This window comes from Oryctolagus cuniculus, chromosome 2, assembly GCF_051225735.1.
Source record: "Oryctolagus cuniculus isolate XC-2025 breed Fujian yellow rabbit chromosome 2, ASM5122573v1, whole genome shotgun sequence".
Taxonomy (NCBI): Eukaryota; Metazoa; Chordata; class Mammalia; order Lagomorpha; family Leporidae; genus Oryctolagus; species Oryctolagus cuniculus.
In genome coordinates, this window is record NC_142868.1 from 1,804,088 (window position 1) to 1,823,312 (window position 19,225).

Sequence of the window (19,225 nt, forward strand, 5' to 3'; positions counted from 1 at the left end):
CAAATGTGGTAACGGCTCTGGTAAGAAGGCAGCTGTGATGGGCACCACAGACGGGCAGGTGCCTTTCTGGGGAGGAGAAGCCCACTGCCTTGGAAGCACTGACGAGGAAGGTGGGGTCTGGCAGGCGGTGTCGTGAGCAGGAGCACTAACCTGCTCCAGAGCAGGGCCGCCACCGGCTCTGTCTCAGCTCAGCCTCTCAGCCATGAAATGTGGAGGAGAATACAGTGAAATCGTGCATGTGGAATGTTTCACAACACACAGTCCTGGGGTCGGTGTTGTGGCATAGCAGGAAAGCTACTGCCTGTGATGCTGGCATCCCATGTGGGCGCTGGTTCGTGTCCCAGCTGCCCCACTTCCAATCCAGCTCCCTCTAATGTGCTTGGGAAAGTAGCGGAAGACGGCCAAGTGCCTGGGCCCCTGCTGCCCATGTAGGAGACCCGGATGAAGTCTCAGGCTCTGGCTTTGGCCTGTCACAGCCCCAACTGTTGTGTCCATCTGAGGAGTGAACCAGCAGATGGAAGATTCTCTCTCTCTCTCTCTCTCTCTGAAATAACTAGTTCTTTATTTTAAAAAAGATGGCCCAAGCACTTGGTACATCTTCAGCTGCTTTCCCAAGTGTACTAGCAGGAGCCGGATCAGAAGTGGAGCGCTTTGACTCCAGTGGACCCTCCAATGGGATGCTCGAGTCAAAGGTGGCAGCCTAAATGCTGCACTACAATTCCAGCCCCAACGATTAGTTCTTCAAGAATGGATTAAATCTCCAAAAAACAGACTGAGGGGAGGCATCTCAGGATGCGGAGTGATTGAACCAGAGCAGGGAGTGGGGAGTTTGGGGTGCCTGCTGCGCGAGGCAGTGTGCCTGGGCCAAGTGCTGCAGAGAGGCGCGTGCCCCAGTGTCACCGGGGGAGCCAGCAGGGCACTGCGTCCCACCTGCGGCCAGTGCGCTCTGTGCCTTTCCTGGAGAGGAAGCTGTGCTTGGTTGTGGTTAGAGTGCTGCGCGTGTGTGCAATGGAGACAAGAGCAGAGAGCGTAGCTAGTTGGCTTCCTACAGTAACCCAAAAGGGAGATGGAACGAACCTGCTGTGTGGATACCTGTTTATCATTTATACATTACCTCGTTAATCCTCGCAGGGGGGTTCTGTATTATTCTCGTAGCCCCACAGTCGGGGCTCAGAGTTAGAAGCAGGCTTGGAAACCACGGGTCCAGGGCAGGCCATTTGTCAGTCTGTCCGGCTGCTGTGACAAAATCCTTAGATGGGACAGCAGAAGTGTCTCTCTGTGGTCTCAGGAAGCTCCATCCTAATGGAAAGACTGGCATTAAACAGTCGTCACGTGCTTTACTCCATCTGGTGTGAACGTGTCGCATAGGAGTAGGGGTGCTGCGAGGCTGTCAGAGGAGCGGGGAGCCTAGTCCTGAGGGGCTGCAAGGCAAAGAATTTCCCAGACACAAGCCCTGCGGTGGGCATGGCCCCTCTCTGGGGAAGGAGAGGTGGGACTCTCAGAGAGGGGTGGGGTGGGGTGAGAGGCAGAGCCTGGCAGATCCGCTGGGACCAGGACGGTTCTGGTCTTGGGACTTGGGTTTGTGTTTAGCGAAGCCCTGGGTGTGGATGTCACCCGGCCCAGGGGCTAGCAAAGTTTTCCAGAGGGGAGGCAGTCTGCGTTACCTCAGCTTCTCCCTCTGTCCCAGCTCGTCAACCTGCCGCCGTGCTGCAGCAGCAGCAGCGTACGATGCACCCAGAAAACCTCTTGGTCAGGCGGCTGGTGCCATGCAGCCCCGTGGCTGCAGCTCCCTGGTCTCTGGGCTTCCCCATGGGGCCCCAGATGGTTAGTGCGAGGCCTTGCTGCACAGCCTAGCCTTCTTTGATTGATAATAGTTGCGCAAGAAGGCTAATTTGAGTCTGTGACCATTGTAAGTGTGCATGTAAGGAATACTTTAGAAACACTTGGCTAGGTCTAAGAATATCACAGTTTCTAAGGAGTGAGTGTTGGGTTTAGGGGTTACACACCCACACCCTGCTCTGCATGCTTGGCTCTGCTTCCTGACTCCAGCCTTATGTCAGCGCGTGCACTGTGGGAGGCAGCATGATGGCTCGAGTCACTGGGTCCCTGCCACCCATCGGGAGACCTGGATTGAGTTCCTGGTTTTGGCCCCGATCCAGCTTCAGCCATTGTGGGCATCTTATGAGTGAACCAGCAGATAGCGCACATCTGTTTGTCTCTTTATCTGTGTGTGTGTGTGTGTGTGTCTGGTATGTGTGTGTCTCACAAATAAATTAGCTAGCGCAAAAGGAAAAGTGTAGATTCTGCCCCTCCTTACAGATTAATAATTCTGGGGACAGGCCTCGGAATCTAGAGGGAAAAATTACAGTTCTAGTACTAAGTTTGCTAAGGTTTTGCCTCATCTGAGGTCCTCGTGGTGTATTTAATGACCTGATAAAAGTGGTCTCTATAAATGTCACTTAGCATTAAGATGCTATTTCCAAATTTCTCAATAGTTTCAGTTTCCGTTTTTAAAGTTTTGATTGCTTATTTGAAATGCAGAGTTACAAGAGACAGAGAGAGGCCTTCCACCCGCTGGTTCACTCCCCAAATGGCTGCAATGGCCGTTGCTGGGCCAACCCAAAGCCAGGAGTCAGGAGCTTCTTCCAGGTCTTCACGTGGGTGCAGGGGCCCAAATACTCGGGTCCTCTTCTGCTGCTTTCCCAGGCACGTTAGCAGGGAGCTGGATCTGAAGTGGAGCAGCCGGGACTTGAACCAGCTGTCACATGAGACGTGGCACCAGCTTTACTCATTACGCCGTGGTGCCAGCCTTCTGTTTCCTTTAAAAACTCCCCTAATTTTTGCTTGATTGAAATTTTTTTACTTGATGATTAACTTCGCCAACATGTTAGTGGCAGCTCAAAGGAGGCCCTCAGCACAGCTCCTGTGAAGTGTCACGTGATCTGACCGGTCCTGAGTGAGCGTGTGCGGCCCGCCCCATCCTTTGCGTGACTGAGTTTGTCTACATGCTCTGCTCTCTGCCGCCCCAGCTGTTGTTTTGGAAGGGACTTTCGGGTTTTCACTGCTATGCTAGGGGCTTAACCGTCTCCACCTCTGCCTCTCGTAGTTGCTCACCAAGAACCCCAAGGACCGGCTGGGCTGCAGGGGCGAAGGAGCTGCGGGGGTGAAGCGGCACCCTGTGTTTCAGGACATCAACTTCAGCAGGCTGGAGGTGCACCTGTTAGCTGCCCCCTTCTACCCTGATGTAAGTGGGCTGTCAAGAGGAGCCCAGAGCACCGCTGCTCAGAGCGGCACATTTTGAAAAGCAGATCCGGATCACCTGACACAGCCAGGTGTGGCCTCTCCTCTGTGGGGCCCGCCACACCCAGTCCTTCCTGCTGAGTCACCCCCAGCACCCGCTGCCACTGCAGTCCCCCCGGCTCTCTGGCACCTGGGCCTGCGCTCAGACACCTCAGCAGCCAAGGCTGTCCTGTCACCAGTGTCTGCTCTCTGCCCTCAGAACTGGCGTCACCTCTGGTCCCCATGCCCGGCCACTTGCATGCCATTTTGTTTTGTTAAAGATTATTTATTGGGGGCCGGCACCGCGGCTCACTAGGCTAATCCTCCGCCTAGTGGCGCCGGCACACCGGGTTCTAGTCCCGGTCGGGGCGCCGGATTCTGTCCCGGTTGCCCCTCTTCCAGGCCAGCTCTCTGCTGTGGCCAGGGAGGGCAGTGGAGGATGGCCCAAGTGCTTGAGCCCTGCACCCCATGGGAGACCAGGAGAAGCACCTGGCTCCTGGCTTCGGATCAGCGCGGTGCGCCGGCAGCAGCGCGCTGGCCGCGGTGGCCATTGGAGGGTGAACTAACGGCAAAGGAAGACCTTTCTCTCTGTCTCTCTCTCTCACTGTCCACTCTGCCTGTCAAAAAAAAAAAAAGATTATTTATTGGAAAGGCAGAGAGATTGACACCCCCCCACACATCTTCCACCCACTGGTTTACTCCCCAAATGGCCAGGGCTGGGCCAGGCTGAAGGCAGGAGCCTGGAACTCCAGCTGGGTCTCCCACGTGGGTGGCAGGGTCCAAGGACTTGGGCCGTCTTCTGCTGCTTTCCCAGGTGCATTAGCAGGGAGCTGGATTGGAAGTGGAGCAGCTGGGACTCCAACTAGCACGCATATGGGATGCCAACCCTCGCAGGAGGCAGCTAATCTGTGCCACAGTGCGGGCCCACTGCTGCTTTAGTCTGGAATGCTGGTCCCAGCCCCGCGTCCATGAGGACATGGACCTGAGGCCTGGCCGCACACTGAAGGCTCTGGGTGCTTCTGTTCATCCTCCTGAATGAGCTGGGCGGCCCGGAGAGCTCCTGGCTCTTCAGTGCTTGTCCCAGGACCCTGCACTCTCAGGGCTGCTGGGAGTCCCAGTGGCCCCTCCCAGGCTGCCACAGATGGGGTAGAGCAGTATGAAGTGGGGAAAGTAACTCACACATGACTTAGCAGTCGTGGTGTGTGCCTGGCACTAGAGCTCTAGGTGCTAAAGCCACAGGAAGGAGAAGACAAGCACGGTTTCTGCTCCCGGGGAGCCCAGCCTGGCCCGTGCAGGAGGGTGGCAACCGCAGCCATGGCTGTGACCAGGACCTAGGAGGGCGGGCTCTAGGGAAGACGCTGCATGCACGTTCCTGAGAAGGGTAGGCAGCATGAGGCCAGCGGGTGGGCCAGCCCAGAGTGTGTGCAGGCAAGTGGCCTGTGGGGAGCTGTTCACAGCACAGTTCAGTGTACACGTCAGGTAGTTCCTTCCCAGAATTAAGACTCCCTTGTGTGGGGCAGCATGGGCTTTGGCCCTCCTCTGAACTGTGCCCTGAGGGCGGGGCCTGCCACTTGGCTCCCCAGCCACCCCCCAGGCCACAGGGAAACTGAAGAAAAGCAGTGGCTGCAGGCAGTGCTGGGGGGAGCAGGCGACAGTGCAGTGCCACGGCTGCGGATTTCTGGGCTCTTTGCTCCTTGCCCCAGACCTGCACATGGCTGTACTAGCAGGAGACAGAGACCCGAGCTTGGTGCCTGCCTGCTTGCTGGCTCCTTACCCCTGAGGACCGCAGTGCCGGGAAGGGGCTGCAGCCTGGCCGCCTGTCCTGGAGGAGGGTCTGCTGAGAGAGGGAGGGGTGGGCACCTGACCCATCTGGGGAGCTCTCTTCACACAGACTCCAGCTGCTGCTTCTCCCAGAGGACTCTGGGAGCTGGAGGCAGGGGTGAGGACTCAGCAGTGGCTCCCTTGGCCTGTGGTCTCTGTCCCCAGCCTTTGTTGGCAAACCGGTGTCCATTGCAGACAAGATTGCTAGTCCTCAGGAGAGGTGTGTGAAGGGGGGTGGGGGGCTGGAGCAGACAGTGTCCACAGGCTCTGTGACACCCTCCCAGAGAGGAGAGCTTGGGGACTGCAGGAATTAGAAAATGGCCGAAAGAGGGACTTGGCAAAGAAGTGGAGAGAATAGTAGCGGGTTTATGCACGAGTTTGAATGCATTTTGTTGTCTGTAATGAAGAGAACTAAGCATTGTCTCAATTTCTGTTGATGCCTCTTGTTCCTGGAGCACAGCCTCATTCGGTTTACTGTAAGGATGTCCTGGATATCGGGCAGTTCTCTGTCATCAAAGGAGTCTACCTGGACACCACAGACAGCAGCTTCTACGCTCAGTTTGTTACGGGCTGTGTCCCCATCCCCTGGCAGAACGAGGTACTGCCTCCCGGACAGGGAGCAGGGAGCGCCTCTAGTGCTTCCAGCAATGACGGGGGAGGGGGAGGGAAGAGAGAGAGAGAGAGAGAGAGAGAGAGAGAGAGAGAGAGATGAAATTGTGCAGGACTTTTTTATTCTTTTCTTTTTTTAGTTTTTATATCTTTGGATAGCTCTAGTAAATATATGCTTATTTTTCTACTTTGGGGTATAAATAGAGCTAAAAATTATATACCCAGCCCTCTCCAAAATATCTTTTAAAATTGTTGAGTTCATGTGGCTATTAATTTTGTTCAGCACTTTGATGCAAATGCCTAAATACAAAAAGTCGTTTAGTAAGTACTACCCAGGAAGGAAAAAAGGCTTAATACTTAAGATAGCTTCTTTCCGAAAATCAGAAAAGCTAGTAGCATTTGATTGCACCTCCGAATTTTTAGAAGCAGAACGTGCTGAAGCAGTGCCGCCCCCACACTCTAACATGCAAGACTTCTGACCCTGGGCGAGACCATGAGCAAGCCAGGGACCACACCCTCAACTGCTCAGACCCCAGAAGGATGGCAGCTGCCCTGGGTGCCACCCACAGGGAGTGGACACAGGGTGGCCGTCTCAGGGCTGCTGGGGCTGGCTGGCAGCCAGGGCTCCCTCCGCGGTGGCCCCTTTGGGAGTTCACTCAGAGAGCAGGAAGAGGAGGCCACGATGTTAACTGGAAGGAACCAGGAAAGGGGGCTGGGAGCCGGGCAGCGCTGGGCGGGCGGTGCTGCAGAAGGAGTCGCTGACGTCCTGGCCGCTGTGGCTTCTCTGTCTTGTTCTGTGCATGCAGATGATCGAGTCTGGGTGTTTCAAGGACATCAATGAAAGTGAAAGTGAGGAAAACCTGCTTGTGGAGGAGAAACGACGCACTTCAGTCCATAAGCCAAAGAGAAACTTCTTCTACAGACTCTTCCGAAGAGGGGTAAAAACCTTTTTTTAAAAAAATACAATATGTCAAAAGAAAACACAGTTGCCAAGGTAACAGTGCTTTTTTCTTTTTGCAATGCCCCATGTAAGGAATTTCACGTAGTGTAAGAGCCCGGCCAGGAAAACCCCAGTGGTGTTAGCTCTGGGGTGGAACTGCTCCCAGCCACACAGAAGGAGTGGTGTGCCACCGCAAAACGCTGCCTGTGTCAGTGGCACAGGATTCTAAGGGAGGCCAGGACAGCAGTGTCTTGAGGAATCATCACACAACAATGCACATTACTTAACCCTCACCTCCCGACTCTTACCGTTGCTGTCTCCTTTAGCCCACTTTTTACAAGGAAAGATGCTTCCCTTTTGAAAGTTAAGTTGTTTGGGGTGATTTTCTAGAGCAGAGTTGGATGTAGAGAACGTTTCTCAAGGCACAGTTTTCCACCTTGGAGTAACGGGCCGTCCAGCTCTGCCCCTGCCTGGGACCTCACCCAGAGGCTGCCCGGGGCATGCTAATCCTTCCTGTTTCAGTTTGAGGACCAAGCCTTGGGTGGTGGAAAATCCCCCAAGTAGCATCCGCTGTGACTCCATGGCCTCTGAGCTGCCCACGTCCCTCTCCCTGTCCCTGTCATGCGCAGTCGCGCTGGGAACCCTGGCACACTGGGGATGGAGCCATCCGGAGAGGCTGCAGCTGACAGACGTCACCGTGCAGCCCGCGGCAGCGTCACTGGCACTGCTCAGGGTGCTCCACCAGGGACTGTGACCTTCAGGGTGCAGCAGCACATGTAAGGGGTGCCGGGCGCTGCCTCTGTGTGTGAACACAAGTAAGGGGTGCCGGGTGCTGCCTCTGTGTGTGAACACACGTAAGGGGGCCGGGGCGTTTCCTCTGTGTGTGAACACACGTAAGGGGTGCCGGGCACTGCCTCTGTGTGTGAACACACGTAAGGGGTGCCGGGGTGTTTCCTCTGTGTGTGAACACACGTAAGGGGAGTCGGGGTGTTTCCTCTGTGTGTGAACACACGTAAGGGGTGCCGGGTGTATCCTCTGTGCGTGAACACACGTAAGGGGTGCCGGGGCACTGCCTCTGTGTGTGAACACACGTAAGGGGTGCCGGGGCGTTTCCTCTGTGTGTGAACAAAGTAGCCACCACACCCAGAAGTGAGAAGAAAGTTTTTGTCTGCCTTACAACTGGCATCCTGCCAAAAGTTCCTAAAGTGCTGTGCACGCCTCCCAGGACTCCCAGGGGACTGAAGGCTCGGCCCCTCAGACTTCCACTCATCCCTACGTCACAGTGTACATGCTGTGCAGGTAGCTGTCCGTGTGCTTTGCCTCGTTTCAGACAAGCTCTGCATTTGTCCCGTGTTTTTGACCTATGCCTCGTTGAGGCTGTGGGTCACGACCAGCAGATCCAAAGGGCCCCTGTGCACTGCAGCCCCCGGATGCCCCCTTACGTTAGCAACGTGCCTGAGGCCAGCGCTGCTGTGTGTTGCAGGGCTGCCTGAGCGTCGAGAAGGAAGTGGAGCCGCGCTGCTGAGCGCTCGCTGTGCAGGCTGCCGAGCCGACGCAAGACGGAGGAGCAGGTGCTGTGTGCTGCCTTCCCCAGGAGCTGTAATAAACGCGTGTGACACAGCTGAAACCGCTCTTTACATTGATGCCTGCATTGTCTTCCAAGGAGAGCTGGGCTGAAGGAAGCCTGCGAGCATGCTGCGGGCCAGGAACGCCAGGTGTGGACGCCTCGTGCCCTTGGAGAGGCGAGCGAGCAACCCTGCGGCTCACACGGGCTGTGCAGCCAGGCCGGGTCCTCCCTGTCCCCAGAGCAGTGAGCATGTGTCCCGACAGCCATGCTGTCCCCGCTTCCTGAGCTCACCGTCTCTGTGGCTGGCTGGCCGTTTCCTGAGCCTCCGTGAGCTGGCGGTCAGAGGCCCTGGTTTCTCTCCCAGGTGTGACAGCCTCACACTGTGGGGGCCCAGAGGCTGAGCCGTGCCTGGGGTGGCCGCACCACCCGCACAGGCGTTCCTTCCCCTGAGGTGTGCAGGAGGTGGTGTCGGAAGGAGAGGCAGACGCAGTCCCGGGCACGACAAGAGGGTGGCAGCCTCCCGAGGAGAGGCTGAAACCGCGGCACCACAGCCCCAGCCCTGGGTTCAACTCAAACACAGAAAACAAAACAAAACTGCTTCTGGTAATGCATTCAACCCAGTATGTCCAAATGCTGTTTTTGAAGGTTTATTTACTTACTTGTTTATTTGAAAGGCAGAGTTCAGAGACAGGAGAGACGCACACAGAGATGGAGATCTTCCATCCATTGGTTCACTTGCCAAGTGGCCACTCGCCGGTCACAGGGCCGGGCCAGGCTGAAGTCGGGAGCCATGAGCTTCATCGGGGTCTCCCATGTGGGTGCAGGGGTGTTGGTCCACCCTCTGCTGCTTTTCCCAGGGGCATTAGGGAGCTGGATGGCGGGTGGAGCAGCCAGGACTTGAGCTGGCACCCACAGGGGATGCCAGTGTCATAGATGACTGCTTAACCTGCTGTGCTGCAGCACCAGCCTCCATCAACATCAACGTAGTTGAGGTGTTTTGTAGTCTTTGTTTTGTACTGACGTACTCAAACGCCAGGGTGTAGGTCACCGTACAGCACCTGGCCTCCCTGTATTTCAGATGCTCAGCAGCCAGCTGTGGCTGCAGGCTGAAGTGCGTGGCAGGGCACAGCTTTTCTCATGACTGTTTTCCATGGGCTGCTCTCTTAAGTCCCAGTGAGGCAGAGGAGGAGAGAAAGAATCTTCCATGCGCTGGTTCACGCCCCAGGTGGTCGCAACGTCTGAGGCTGGGTTGGGCTGAAGCCAGGAGCCTGGAGCTCCGTCCAGGTCTCCCGTGTGGGTGCAGGCACTTAGGCCCTCGTCCGCTGCTTTCCCAGGCACATGAGCAGGGAGCTGGCTCGGCGGAGTGAAGCTGCCGCCCGTGGGGGGGGGGGGGCACCATTGCAGGCAGCAGCTCAGCCTGCCGCATCACAAAACCTGCCCCCTCCGTGAACTTTCTAAAGACCCTCGTGCATGGCTTTCAAAACATTTCGCACCAAAACAAACATGTCTTTGAAATTCTAGTTTTCCCATGAACTTTTTGAAACCCCTCACCCCTCACACGGTAAGTGAGTGGCAGCTCTGAGGCCCGCACTCGAGTCATGTGGTGGTGTGGCGTGCAGCCTGGTCCAGGGCTCTCCAGGACACAAGACCGCCTCGGCACACACACAGCTCACTCTTGGAAAACAGCCCAAACTCCCTTGGCACTGAACAGGACTGAGTACAGGTCCAAGTGAAGGGAAAGACCCCTCCCCACTCTGAGGAGAGCTCCTGGGCAGAGGGTCCTCTCTCCTGTCTGGCCCACCCAGCCTGCTCCTGCAATCCCTCTGCTGCTGCTGCTACTGCTGCTGCTGCTGCTTCTTCTTCTTCTTCTTCTTCTTCTTCTTCTTCTTCTTCTTCTTCTTCCTTCTTCCTTCTTCCTTCTTCTTCTTCTTTTTATTTGAAAGGCAGAGAGAGAGAAGGAGGGAGGGAGAGGGAGAGAGAATATCTTGCATCCACTGGTTCACTCCCCAAAATGGCCACCCTGGGCCGGGCTGGGCCAAAGCAGGAGGCAGGGGCTTCATCCGGGTCTCCCATGTGGGTGTAGGGCCCAAGCACTTGGGCATCTTCCACTGCTTTCCCAGGCCACAGCAGAGAGCTGGATGGGAAGTGGAGCAGCTGGGGCTTGAACTGGCGCCCATATGGGATGGCGGCACTGCAGGCGGCAGCTTTACCTGCTGTGCCACAGCGCCGGCCCCCACAATCCCTCTCCTAACAGCACTGTTGGAGACAACTGCTTGAACATCTCTGTTGGAGACGCCTTTGATGCGACTCTGACTGAAGGAAGCCAAGTTCCCGGGACCACTTGCAGCCCTGTCGCTGATGGCAGCTCCACAGAGGCGCACAGAGGACACGGCGGATGTCGGGACATACGCCCCCACGCGGAGTCCGCCAAACCCACGCAGAAGGAGCTAGAAAAGTGTCCTGCGTGCCTCCAGCGACACACAGACACGCAACAGCCATGTGCAAGGCACGAACCGTGACTGCGTCCTCGTCACAAAAGCACGAAAAACACGTGCGAGACACTCGGAGCATTTGGAAATGTGACTCGGGACCTGATGTGATGACGTTGGAGAATGGTGTGAAGGTGGTGCCGTGGCTTCGAGTCTTGAGGCACCTGCAGACAGCGACTCCTCTTCCTGGGGGAGGGTGCCACACGGGGGACAGCAGCTGTGGTGGGACGGGACAGCTCTCGGACACGGAGGGCTGGTCTGCCCACTCCCAGCTTTCTGTGTGTGTGAAGCGAAAGGCCCGTCTGCTGTGCGAAGGGAGCTGTGCGGAGCCCCAGTGGCCGGCCTGGCCGCACACGTGATTTGTGCTACGATTGGGAAGCAGAAGCAGCCACTCCTCCACGCTCTCCACACCCACAGGGCAACATGGCGCGTCGTCGCTGCATTTTTCTAAACTGCTAACCGCTGTTTGAGGGATGGATGCTGAAAGGAAAAATACTTGTGTTCATTAAGTATTGCATTTTACACCCACATGTCTTGCATTTGTTTATAATGTAAGCCAGGCTTACCTCCGAAAAGCAATACAAGGCTCCCAGCAGCAGAACTGAAGGCGTGGATGCTGAGGGTCAGCCTTGTAGTCACTCAGTGGTACAGGAGAAAGGCTGGCTTTACCTGGGGATTGGGCTGGGAGTCATTGCTCCCACAGGGCTCCAAGTACTTTCTTTTTAACTCAAACAGCAGAGAGAGCGAGAGAGTACCAGTGCTCCCGTCTGCCGACTCACTCCCCAGATGCGTGTAGCAGGAGGCCAGGAGCTGGGAACCTCCCCAGGTCTCCCACCTGGGTGGCAGGGACCCAGGCCCTGGAGCCCTCACTGCAGGCTCCCAGGGTGTGCACTAACGGGACCTGGAATCTGGAGCAGAGCTGGGACTTGAACCCGGGCGTTCTGATAAGGATGTGGGCATCCCCACTGGTGCCTTAGTTTCTAGGCCAAAGGCCTGCCCATACCACAGGCCTTAAACTAATCCATCCGCTTTTTACTGTGCTCCTGCTGTGTCAGGAGACAGGCAGGACCCTGTCCTCGTGAGTATTGCAGTAGGAGATCGAGCATCTCCGGGAGGACCAGATGGAAAGCGAGTGCTGGGCTGGGGATCCTGTCAGCAGGGGCAGAAGGGGAGAGGGGCCAGTGCCGTGGCTCACTAGGCTAACCCTCCGTTTGCGGCGCTGGCACACTGGGTTCTAGTCCTGGTCGCTCCTCTTCCAGGCCAGCTCTCTGCTGTGGCCCGGGAGTGCAGTGGAGGATGGCCCAAGTGCTTGGGCCCTGCACCCCATGGGAAACCAGAAGGAGGCACCTGGCTCCTGGCTTCGGATCAGCGCAGTGTGCCGGCCGCAGCGTGCCAGCCATTGGAGGGTGAACCAACAGCAAAAGGAAGACCTTTCTCTCTGTCTCTCTCTCACTGTCCACTCTGCCTGTCAAAAAAAAAAAAAAAAAAAAAAAAAGAAGGGGAGAGAGATTTGGGGAGAGCACATCTGGGACCCAGTGAGCTCTCTCCCCTTACCAACGCTCCTCTCTGCTCAACTGGCTGTCCCAGTGGCGAGCAGCCAGGCCTGTGTGTCCAGGAAGGAACTTGTAATGATGTTTGGGGCAGAGAAGTGGCTCCGAGGCAGCAGGCTCCCTACTGGGAGACCCTTCCCCGCCAGCCTTTCTGCTTGTGACATTCAGTGTCATCCCAACTGTCCCTACAGGGCACACAGCCACTAGTTCCAGATCTAGGAGGCTGACCCCAGTAATGATTTATTTGAAAGACAGAATTAGAGAGACAGGGAGAGATATTGTCCATCTTGCTGGGTCACTCCCCAAATGACTGCAACAGCCGGGGCTGGGCCAGGCTGAAGCCAGGAGCCAGGAGCTTCTTCTGGGTCTCCCCACATGGGGTACAGGGGCCCAAGGACTTGGGCCATCTTCTGTTGCTTTGCCAGGTGCATTAGCAGGGACCTAGATAGGAAGTGAAGCTACAGGGACTCGAACTAGTGCCCATATGGGATGCTGGCATCACAGCCGTGGTTTAACCTGCTACACCACAACATCAGCCCCACGATTATTCTTTTTTTTTTTTTTTTTTTAAAGATTATTTATTTGAAAGTTACACAGAAAGAGAAGGGGAGACAGAGAGAGAGAGAGAGGTCGAGGTCTGGTCTTCCATCTGCTGGTTCACTCCCCAATTGGCTGCAGTGGCTGGGGCTGTGCTGATCCAAAGCCAGGGGCCATGAGCTTCCTCTGGGTCTCCCACACGGTGCAGGGGCCTAAGGACGTGGGCTGTCTTCTAATGCTTTCCCAGGCCATGGCAGAGAGCTGGATTGGAAGTGGAGCAGCCGGGACTCGAACCGACTCTCATATGGGATGCCAGCACTGTAGGTCGTGGCTTTACCTGCTACGCCACAGCACCGGCCTCGATGATTCTTTTTTAGTTAACCCATTTCATCGCCTACGTCGGGCCTCCAGGTACATACTGCAGAAAATAGAAAAGTGACAGGAAGCAGAGGGCTCTTCAAAACTAAGTGGACGGAGGCTTTACAAGGGAGGGGGTCTCGGACATTTCAGAGTGGGGCTTGCAGCCGAGGGTGAGGACGCTTCTAACCTTGGCCTCGCAAGCGATAACGAGAGCCACTGTGTGGCCCAGAGCTGCCTAGGTCCTGTTCCACAGCAGATGACAGCAAAAAAGTGACCATCTGGAAAAGCAGTGGATGCCAGCACACGGTGGAAAACTTCAATTTACGTTTTCGACAGAATGAGCAAATATACATACGGATGATAAAAACGTTTTTCTACATTTATTCTGAAGACGTGAAATCATGTACGTGGATGAGCTGGTCAGTTACAACACCCTCTGAAGACAAAAATAAGACATACCTACTGTGAATTTTATAAGTCACAAAGGATTAATAAATTTAGAAAAATACCCCTGTAGGGGCCGGTGTGGCTCAGCTGCCAGCATCCCCTGAGTGAGGTCCGAGTCCTGGCTCCTCAATTTCCAACCTGCTTCCTGCTACTGCGCTCGGGAAGGCAGCTGATGATGGTCCAAGTGCGTGGGCCCCTGCAAATCCACATGGGAACCAGGGTGGAGTTCCTAGCTCCTGGCTTCCGCCTGCCCAGCTCTGGCTACAGCAGTGTTCTGGGGAGTGAACCAGCAGATGGAAGAGTGTGTGTGTGTGTGTGTGTGTGTGTGTGTCCTTCTGTGTCACTCTGCCTTTCAAGTTTTTAAAAATAAAAAGAGGGGGAAGGAGAGGGAGCCAATCATGCAGAGAGGGTCCTGTGTTTATAAACTGATAATGTGTCTTCTTGGGCTTCACGAATGTTGTCGGGAAAGATGTTGAGAGAGGTAGGGAGACAGAGCGCCCCGCCCCGCCCCACAGCGCCCCTCCCGCTGCTGTGGCCACTCCGTCGGTCCCTTCAGTGTGCAGCTGCTTGAGTCTTCCAAGGCCAACTCCAGCTCACTGGATACATTTCTGTGGCCATGTCTCCTTTCTCCTTGAGGGCCGTTGTCAAGATGGCATCACCGTCAGAAAAGGGGCCACAGCGAATCCGGCTGTAAGTGCGTGGTCACATCTCTGACGTGACGAATTCAGCATGTCACATCCCTACACGTAAGTGGTCCTGCCTATTCAAGGGAAGTGCCTGTGGAGTGGGTCACTAGGCAAAACCCAGCCCTGTGCTGCACCCAAGAGACACACCTAAAGAGTGAATGACGCAGGTTAAACTCTGACCGTCAGCGAGCGCTTACCAGGAGAAGGCAGACAAAACAAAGCAGCTGTCAGAGTCTTGAAGTCCAAGGCGCACCCCTAGGGAGCAGTGGGTGCTGGGCCCCTGCCGCCCAAGCAGCAGGACTGGAACGAGCTCCCGTTCCTGCCTTCAGCTGGCGCGCTCTGGCCTTGCAGGCACTGGGGGAGCGACCTTGTGGATGGAGCTCCGCCTGCCTCTCATTTAAAAAAACGAATTTTAAAGATTTTTTAAAAGAATGAAGGCAAAATACAGTTTCTGATAAAAAAAAAAACTAGAAGTTTTCAGTAATAATAGATTCACCCTCAGGTACATTCCAAATGCACACTGCTCGCCCACCATGTCCAGGTCTCTTGCAACCTGTGTGCTTACACAGAATTAAATCCAGGGCAGTGATGGCCTCTAGACTGCAAGGAGCCGTAACAGCAGTTAAAGGGTCCAAGTTCCTGGGGCAGACGTGACGCGTGGGACAGCCACGGGAGCACGGGGTTGAGTCCTGGCTGCTCTGCTGCTGATCCACCACCCTGCGGATGTGCCCGGGAGGCAGCAGGTGATGGTCCCAGCGCTTGGGGCTCTGCCACCCGCTTGGGAGACCTGGATGGAGCTCCTGGTTCCTGCTTTCAGCCCGGTCCAGCCCGGTCCAGCCCGGCTGCCATGGGCATTTTGGGAGCAAACCAGCAGATGAGATCTCTAAGATATTTTTAAAGATAAAAAGCAGAGGTGATCAGCCTGGCTGGCATCTGGACAAGTCTGCCGCCTGCAGCGGGGCGGCTGCTCCTTGTCGCTCAGATTCGGCCCCCAGAACGTTCCTCGCCTGTCGCCTCACACCTGCTCCTGCTCTCAGGGCCCTCCTGGAGCAGGGGGCTGGCGGCCGGGGCGGGGGGCAGCGGCGGGGGCTCTGGCTCTGTTTCCCTCCTTCTCCAGCCTCCCCTCCCAGGCATGCCCACCTGGCCTTGGGCTCAGGACTGCCCCCAGCTGGTGTTCACCCTGCGCTTTGAATAACTCCCGTCTCGACTCAGCAGCATCAATCACCAGGAACCTGCTGGGGTTTCATATCTAGCTCCCCACTCAAACCTACTTTTTTATTTAAAAACGTTCTCCTGAATAGTAGGTACCCGTTGCGCCAAATCTGACGAAATTGAGGAAAGCAATAAAGTATAAATCACAATTCGCCCACTGAGACAGAGACACTGCTATGATTTGGTGCTTAAATTCCTAGTCTGTTTTTTATGTATGTGTGTGCTGTTTCTTTCTCAAAAAGGTTTCTGTGGGGTGGGCGTCTGGCTCAGCAGCGGAACAGCTGCGAGGGACAGACACCTGTGTCTCACGTCAGATTGCCTGCTTCTCCCTCCAGCTTCCGGCTGGCAGTGCGCACCCCGGAGGTGGCAGGTGATGGCTCAGGGCCCTGGGCTCCGTCCAGATGGGACCCAGTGGAGTGTCGGGCTCCCGCTTGGCCCTGGCCTAGCGCTGGCTCTTGCAGATATTTGGGGCATGAAGTAGCAGATGGAAGGTTTCTCTTCTCTGTCGCTCTGCCTTTCAAATCAAAAATGAAAATAAACAATACGTGTGCTTTGGGGTTCTTTTTTTTTTTTTTTAAAGATTTATTTATTTGAAAGACAGAGTTACAGAAAGAGGTAGAGCCAGAGAGAGAGAGGTCTTCCATCCGCTGGTTCACTCCCCAGATGGCCGCAACTGCCAGAGCTGCGCCGACCCGAAGCCAGAAGCCAGGGTCTCCCACGTGGGTGCAGGGGCCCAAGGACTTGGGCTGTCTTCTGCTGCTTTCCCAGGCCACAGCAGAGAGCTGGATAGGAAGTGCAGCAGCCGGGAATAGAACTGGCGCCCATACGGGATGCCATCGCTTCAGGCCAGGGCTTTAGCCGGAGGCGCCTCAGCACCGGCCCCAGTTAATTTCTTTTTTTAACGATTTGTTTATTTGAGAGTTAGAAACAGAGATAGATATTGATCTTTCATTTAATGGCTCACTCCCCAGATGGCCGGAACAGCCAGTGAGTGCCCGTATGGGATGGCAGTGATGCCGGTGGTGACTTTACCATTATGCCGCGATGCTGGCCCCAGTTCAATGTCATACAGTGTAATGTGCTGACTCACAGATGCACTTGGGGAACGGGACTCTAGGAACTGCTATATCGGGATTCACGTCCACCCAGCATCTATATTGGTCCCTGTGCTGCTGTAAAACGTGGCCGCCCTCGCCCGTTTCCCTGGCAGCGTCCCTGCTGCCCAGGGACTGCGCCCAGCGGCGAGGCGTTGGAGACACAATGCCCGCGGAATTAATCTTTTTTTTTTTTTTGGACAGGCAGAGTGGACAGTGAGAGAGAGAGAGAGAGAGAGAGAGAGAGAGAGAGAGAGAGAAAGGTCTTCCTTTTGCTGTTGGTTCGCCCTCCAATGGCCGCCCCAGCCGGCGAACCGCGCTGATCCGAAGGCAGGAGCCAGGTACTTCTCCTGGTCTCCCATGCGGGTGCAGGGCCCAAGCACCTGGGCCATCCTCCACTGCACTCCCGGGCCACAGCAGAGAGCTGGCCTGGAAGAGGGGCAACCGGGACAGAATCCGGTGCCCCGACCGGGACTAGAACCCGGTGTTTCGGGGCCGCAGGCGGAGGATTAGCCTAGTGAGCCGCGGCGCCGGCCCCGCGGTATTAATCTTTAATTACTCTGTTTGGAATATGCCAGGAGTGGAGCTGGGTTTCCAGGCCAGGCGCCTGACGGGAGCTCGGGGCTTCCCGGCAGGGCCCACGCGCTAGTGCGTTTCCCGAGGCTTCCTGGCAGGACCCCACAGTGCGTTCCGGGCAGAGGCAGGCAGCCGGGGCGCCTGGGCTCCCGGTCCTACCGGCTGCGCCGTCCCAGGCAGCGGGCGGGCGAACCCCTCCCTTTCCAGGGAGGGGCGCTCATACTGGGCAAGCTGCCCAACAGAGCTGGGCGGCTGTTCGCACGCAGCCTCGGGGGGTGGGAGGTCCCCAGGGGGTCCCGATCCCCTGTGACTAGCGTCTGCACAGGAAGCAGTGGGCACACAGACCAGAGGGCGGGCACGGGCCTGGGCAGTGAGGATCCATGGCCGCGGTTCAAGGCCCCCCCCCCCCCCAGGCCAGCGAACTCAACACGTGTGCACCACACGTCACTGCACAACACAAAGGCACAACACGCGTGGATGACAGCGCTCACCGGCCTGAGCGGGGAGGAGCCCCCTCCTGGCCGCCAGGCTCCCTCGGCGCTGGGCCGGCTGCACCTGCGGCCCTGCACGCGCCCACCTCCCTCTGCTCGCTCACGGGGTGCCCCGGACCCCTCGGCGACAGCCTGAACGCCCCCGGGCATGAGGGGGCGCCCCACGCCTTTGCTGAGCGTCTGCGCCCCCTGGGGCCGCTCCCCTTCGCAGGGAGACCCCAGTAGGCTCAGCCCCGACCTGCCGGCGTCTGCAGCTCTACGTCGGGGAGGGGCTCTTCCCTCGTGGGGTCTTCCCGGTCGCGGTTCGCCGACACCAGCCCTGCACCTGTTCCAGCCCCCGTGGTTCGTTCCCGCTAGCCCCGCCCCCAAGCCTGCCCCTTCCCCTCCTCTATAGCCACCCTTCGCCCCGCCCACTCCCCGCCCCTTCAGGGCCCGCCCCTCAGATTGGTTCCTCGCCCCGCCCCCTCTGGACCCGCCTCACCGCTCTCCGCCCCGCCCCCTCGCCTGCCCCTTCCCCGTTCCCTAAGCCACCCTTCGCCCCGCCCCCTAGAGCCGCTCCTCGCCCCGCCCCCTCTGGGCCCGCCCCGCAGTCGCTCCTCGCCCCGCCCTCTCCCCGCCCCTCTGGGCCCGCCCTTCAGTCACTCATCGCCCCGCCCTTTCCCCGCCCCCTCTGGGCCCACCTCAGTCACTCCTCGCCCCGCCCTCTCCCCGCCCCCTCTGGACCCGCCCCACCGCTCTCCGCCCCGCCCTCTCGCCTGCCCCTTCCCGTTCCCTAAGCCACCCTTCGCCCCGCCCCCTAGAGCCGCTCCTCTCCTCGTCCCCTCTGGGCCCGCTCTCCGCCCTCCTAGACGCTCCTTGCCCCGCCCCCTTCCCCGTAGCCACCTTTCGCCCCGCCCATTTCCCCGCCCCCGCCCCTCAGAGTCACTCCTCGCCCCGCCCATTTCCCCGCCCCCTCTGGGCCCGCCCCACCGCTCTCCGCCCCGCCCCCTCGCCTGCCCCTTCCCGGTCCCCTATAGCCACCCTTCGGCCCGCCCCCTAGAGACGCTCCTCGCCCCGCCCCCTCTGGACCCGCCCCACCGCTCTCCGCCCCGCCCCCTCGCCTGCCCCTTCCCCGTTCCCTAAGCCACCCTTCGCCCCGCCCCTTAGAGCCGCTCCTCGCCCCGCCCTCTCCCCGCCCCCTCAGTCACTTTTCGCCCCGCCCTTGCCCCGCCCCTCTGTCACTCCTCGCCCCGCCCTTTCCCCCGCCCCCTCTGGGCCCGCCCCGCAGTCACTCCTCGCCCCGCCCTCTCCCCGCCCCTCTGGGCCCGCCCCTCAGTCACTCTTCGCCCCGCCCTCTCCCCGCCCCCTCTGGGCCCGCCCCGCAGCCGCTCCTCGCCCCGCCCCCTCGCCGTCTTCGCCCTCAGGTAGCGCTGGGTTCTAACTGCAGCGCAGGCTCTGAGGAGCGAAGCTGCCGAGGGCGGAGTGGGGGAGGTACGGGCCGGCGCCTCGGCCGGCCATAGGCAGAGACGGCCGCCTCGGGCTGTCAATCCCGCCGCTTCGGCGTGGTCCTGCCTCCGCCGACGCAGCG

At 57.8% G+C, this 19,225-nt stretch overlaps 1 protein-coding gene across 10 annotated transcripts in view; it reads left to right on the top strand.

Annotated features, from left to right (window-relative positions):
* The window catches only part of GRK4 (G protein-coupled receptor kinase 4), an 84,726-nt gene extending 67,597 nt beyond the window's left edge, over nt 1-17,129 (top strand). For 9 of the 10 annotated variants that reach the window (XR_016228564.1, XR_016228565.1, XR_016228569.1 and 6 more), the window contains 4 exons: nt 3,107-3,244; nt 5,561-5,698; nt 6,516-6,647; nt 8,133-17,129. Coding sequence is in view for 7 of the 10 variants with exons in the window: in XM_051836706.3 (XP_051692666.3) it covers nt 3,107-3,244; nt 5,561-5,698; nt 6,516-6,647; nt 8,133-8,174 (450 nt within the window). In the remaining 3 variants the exon portion in view is untranslated. The remainder of the gene's footprint in view (nt 1-3,106; nt 3,245-5,560; nt 5,699-6,515; nt 6,648-8,132) is intronic. The other variant, XM_070067979.2, reaches the window with a different exon arrangement.
* Nucleotides 17,130-19,225: the final 2,096 nt, after the last annotated feature.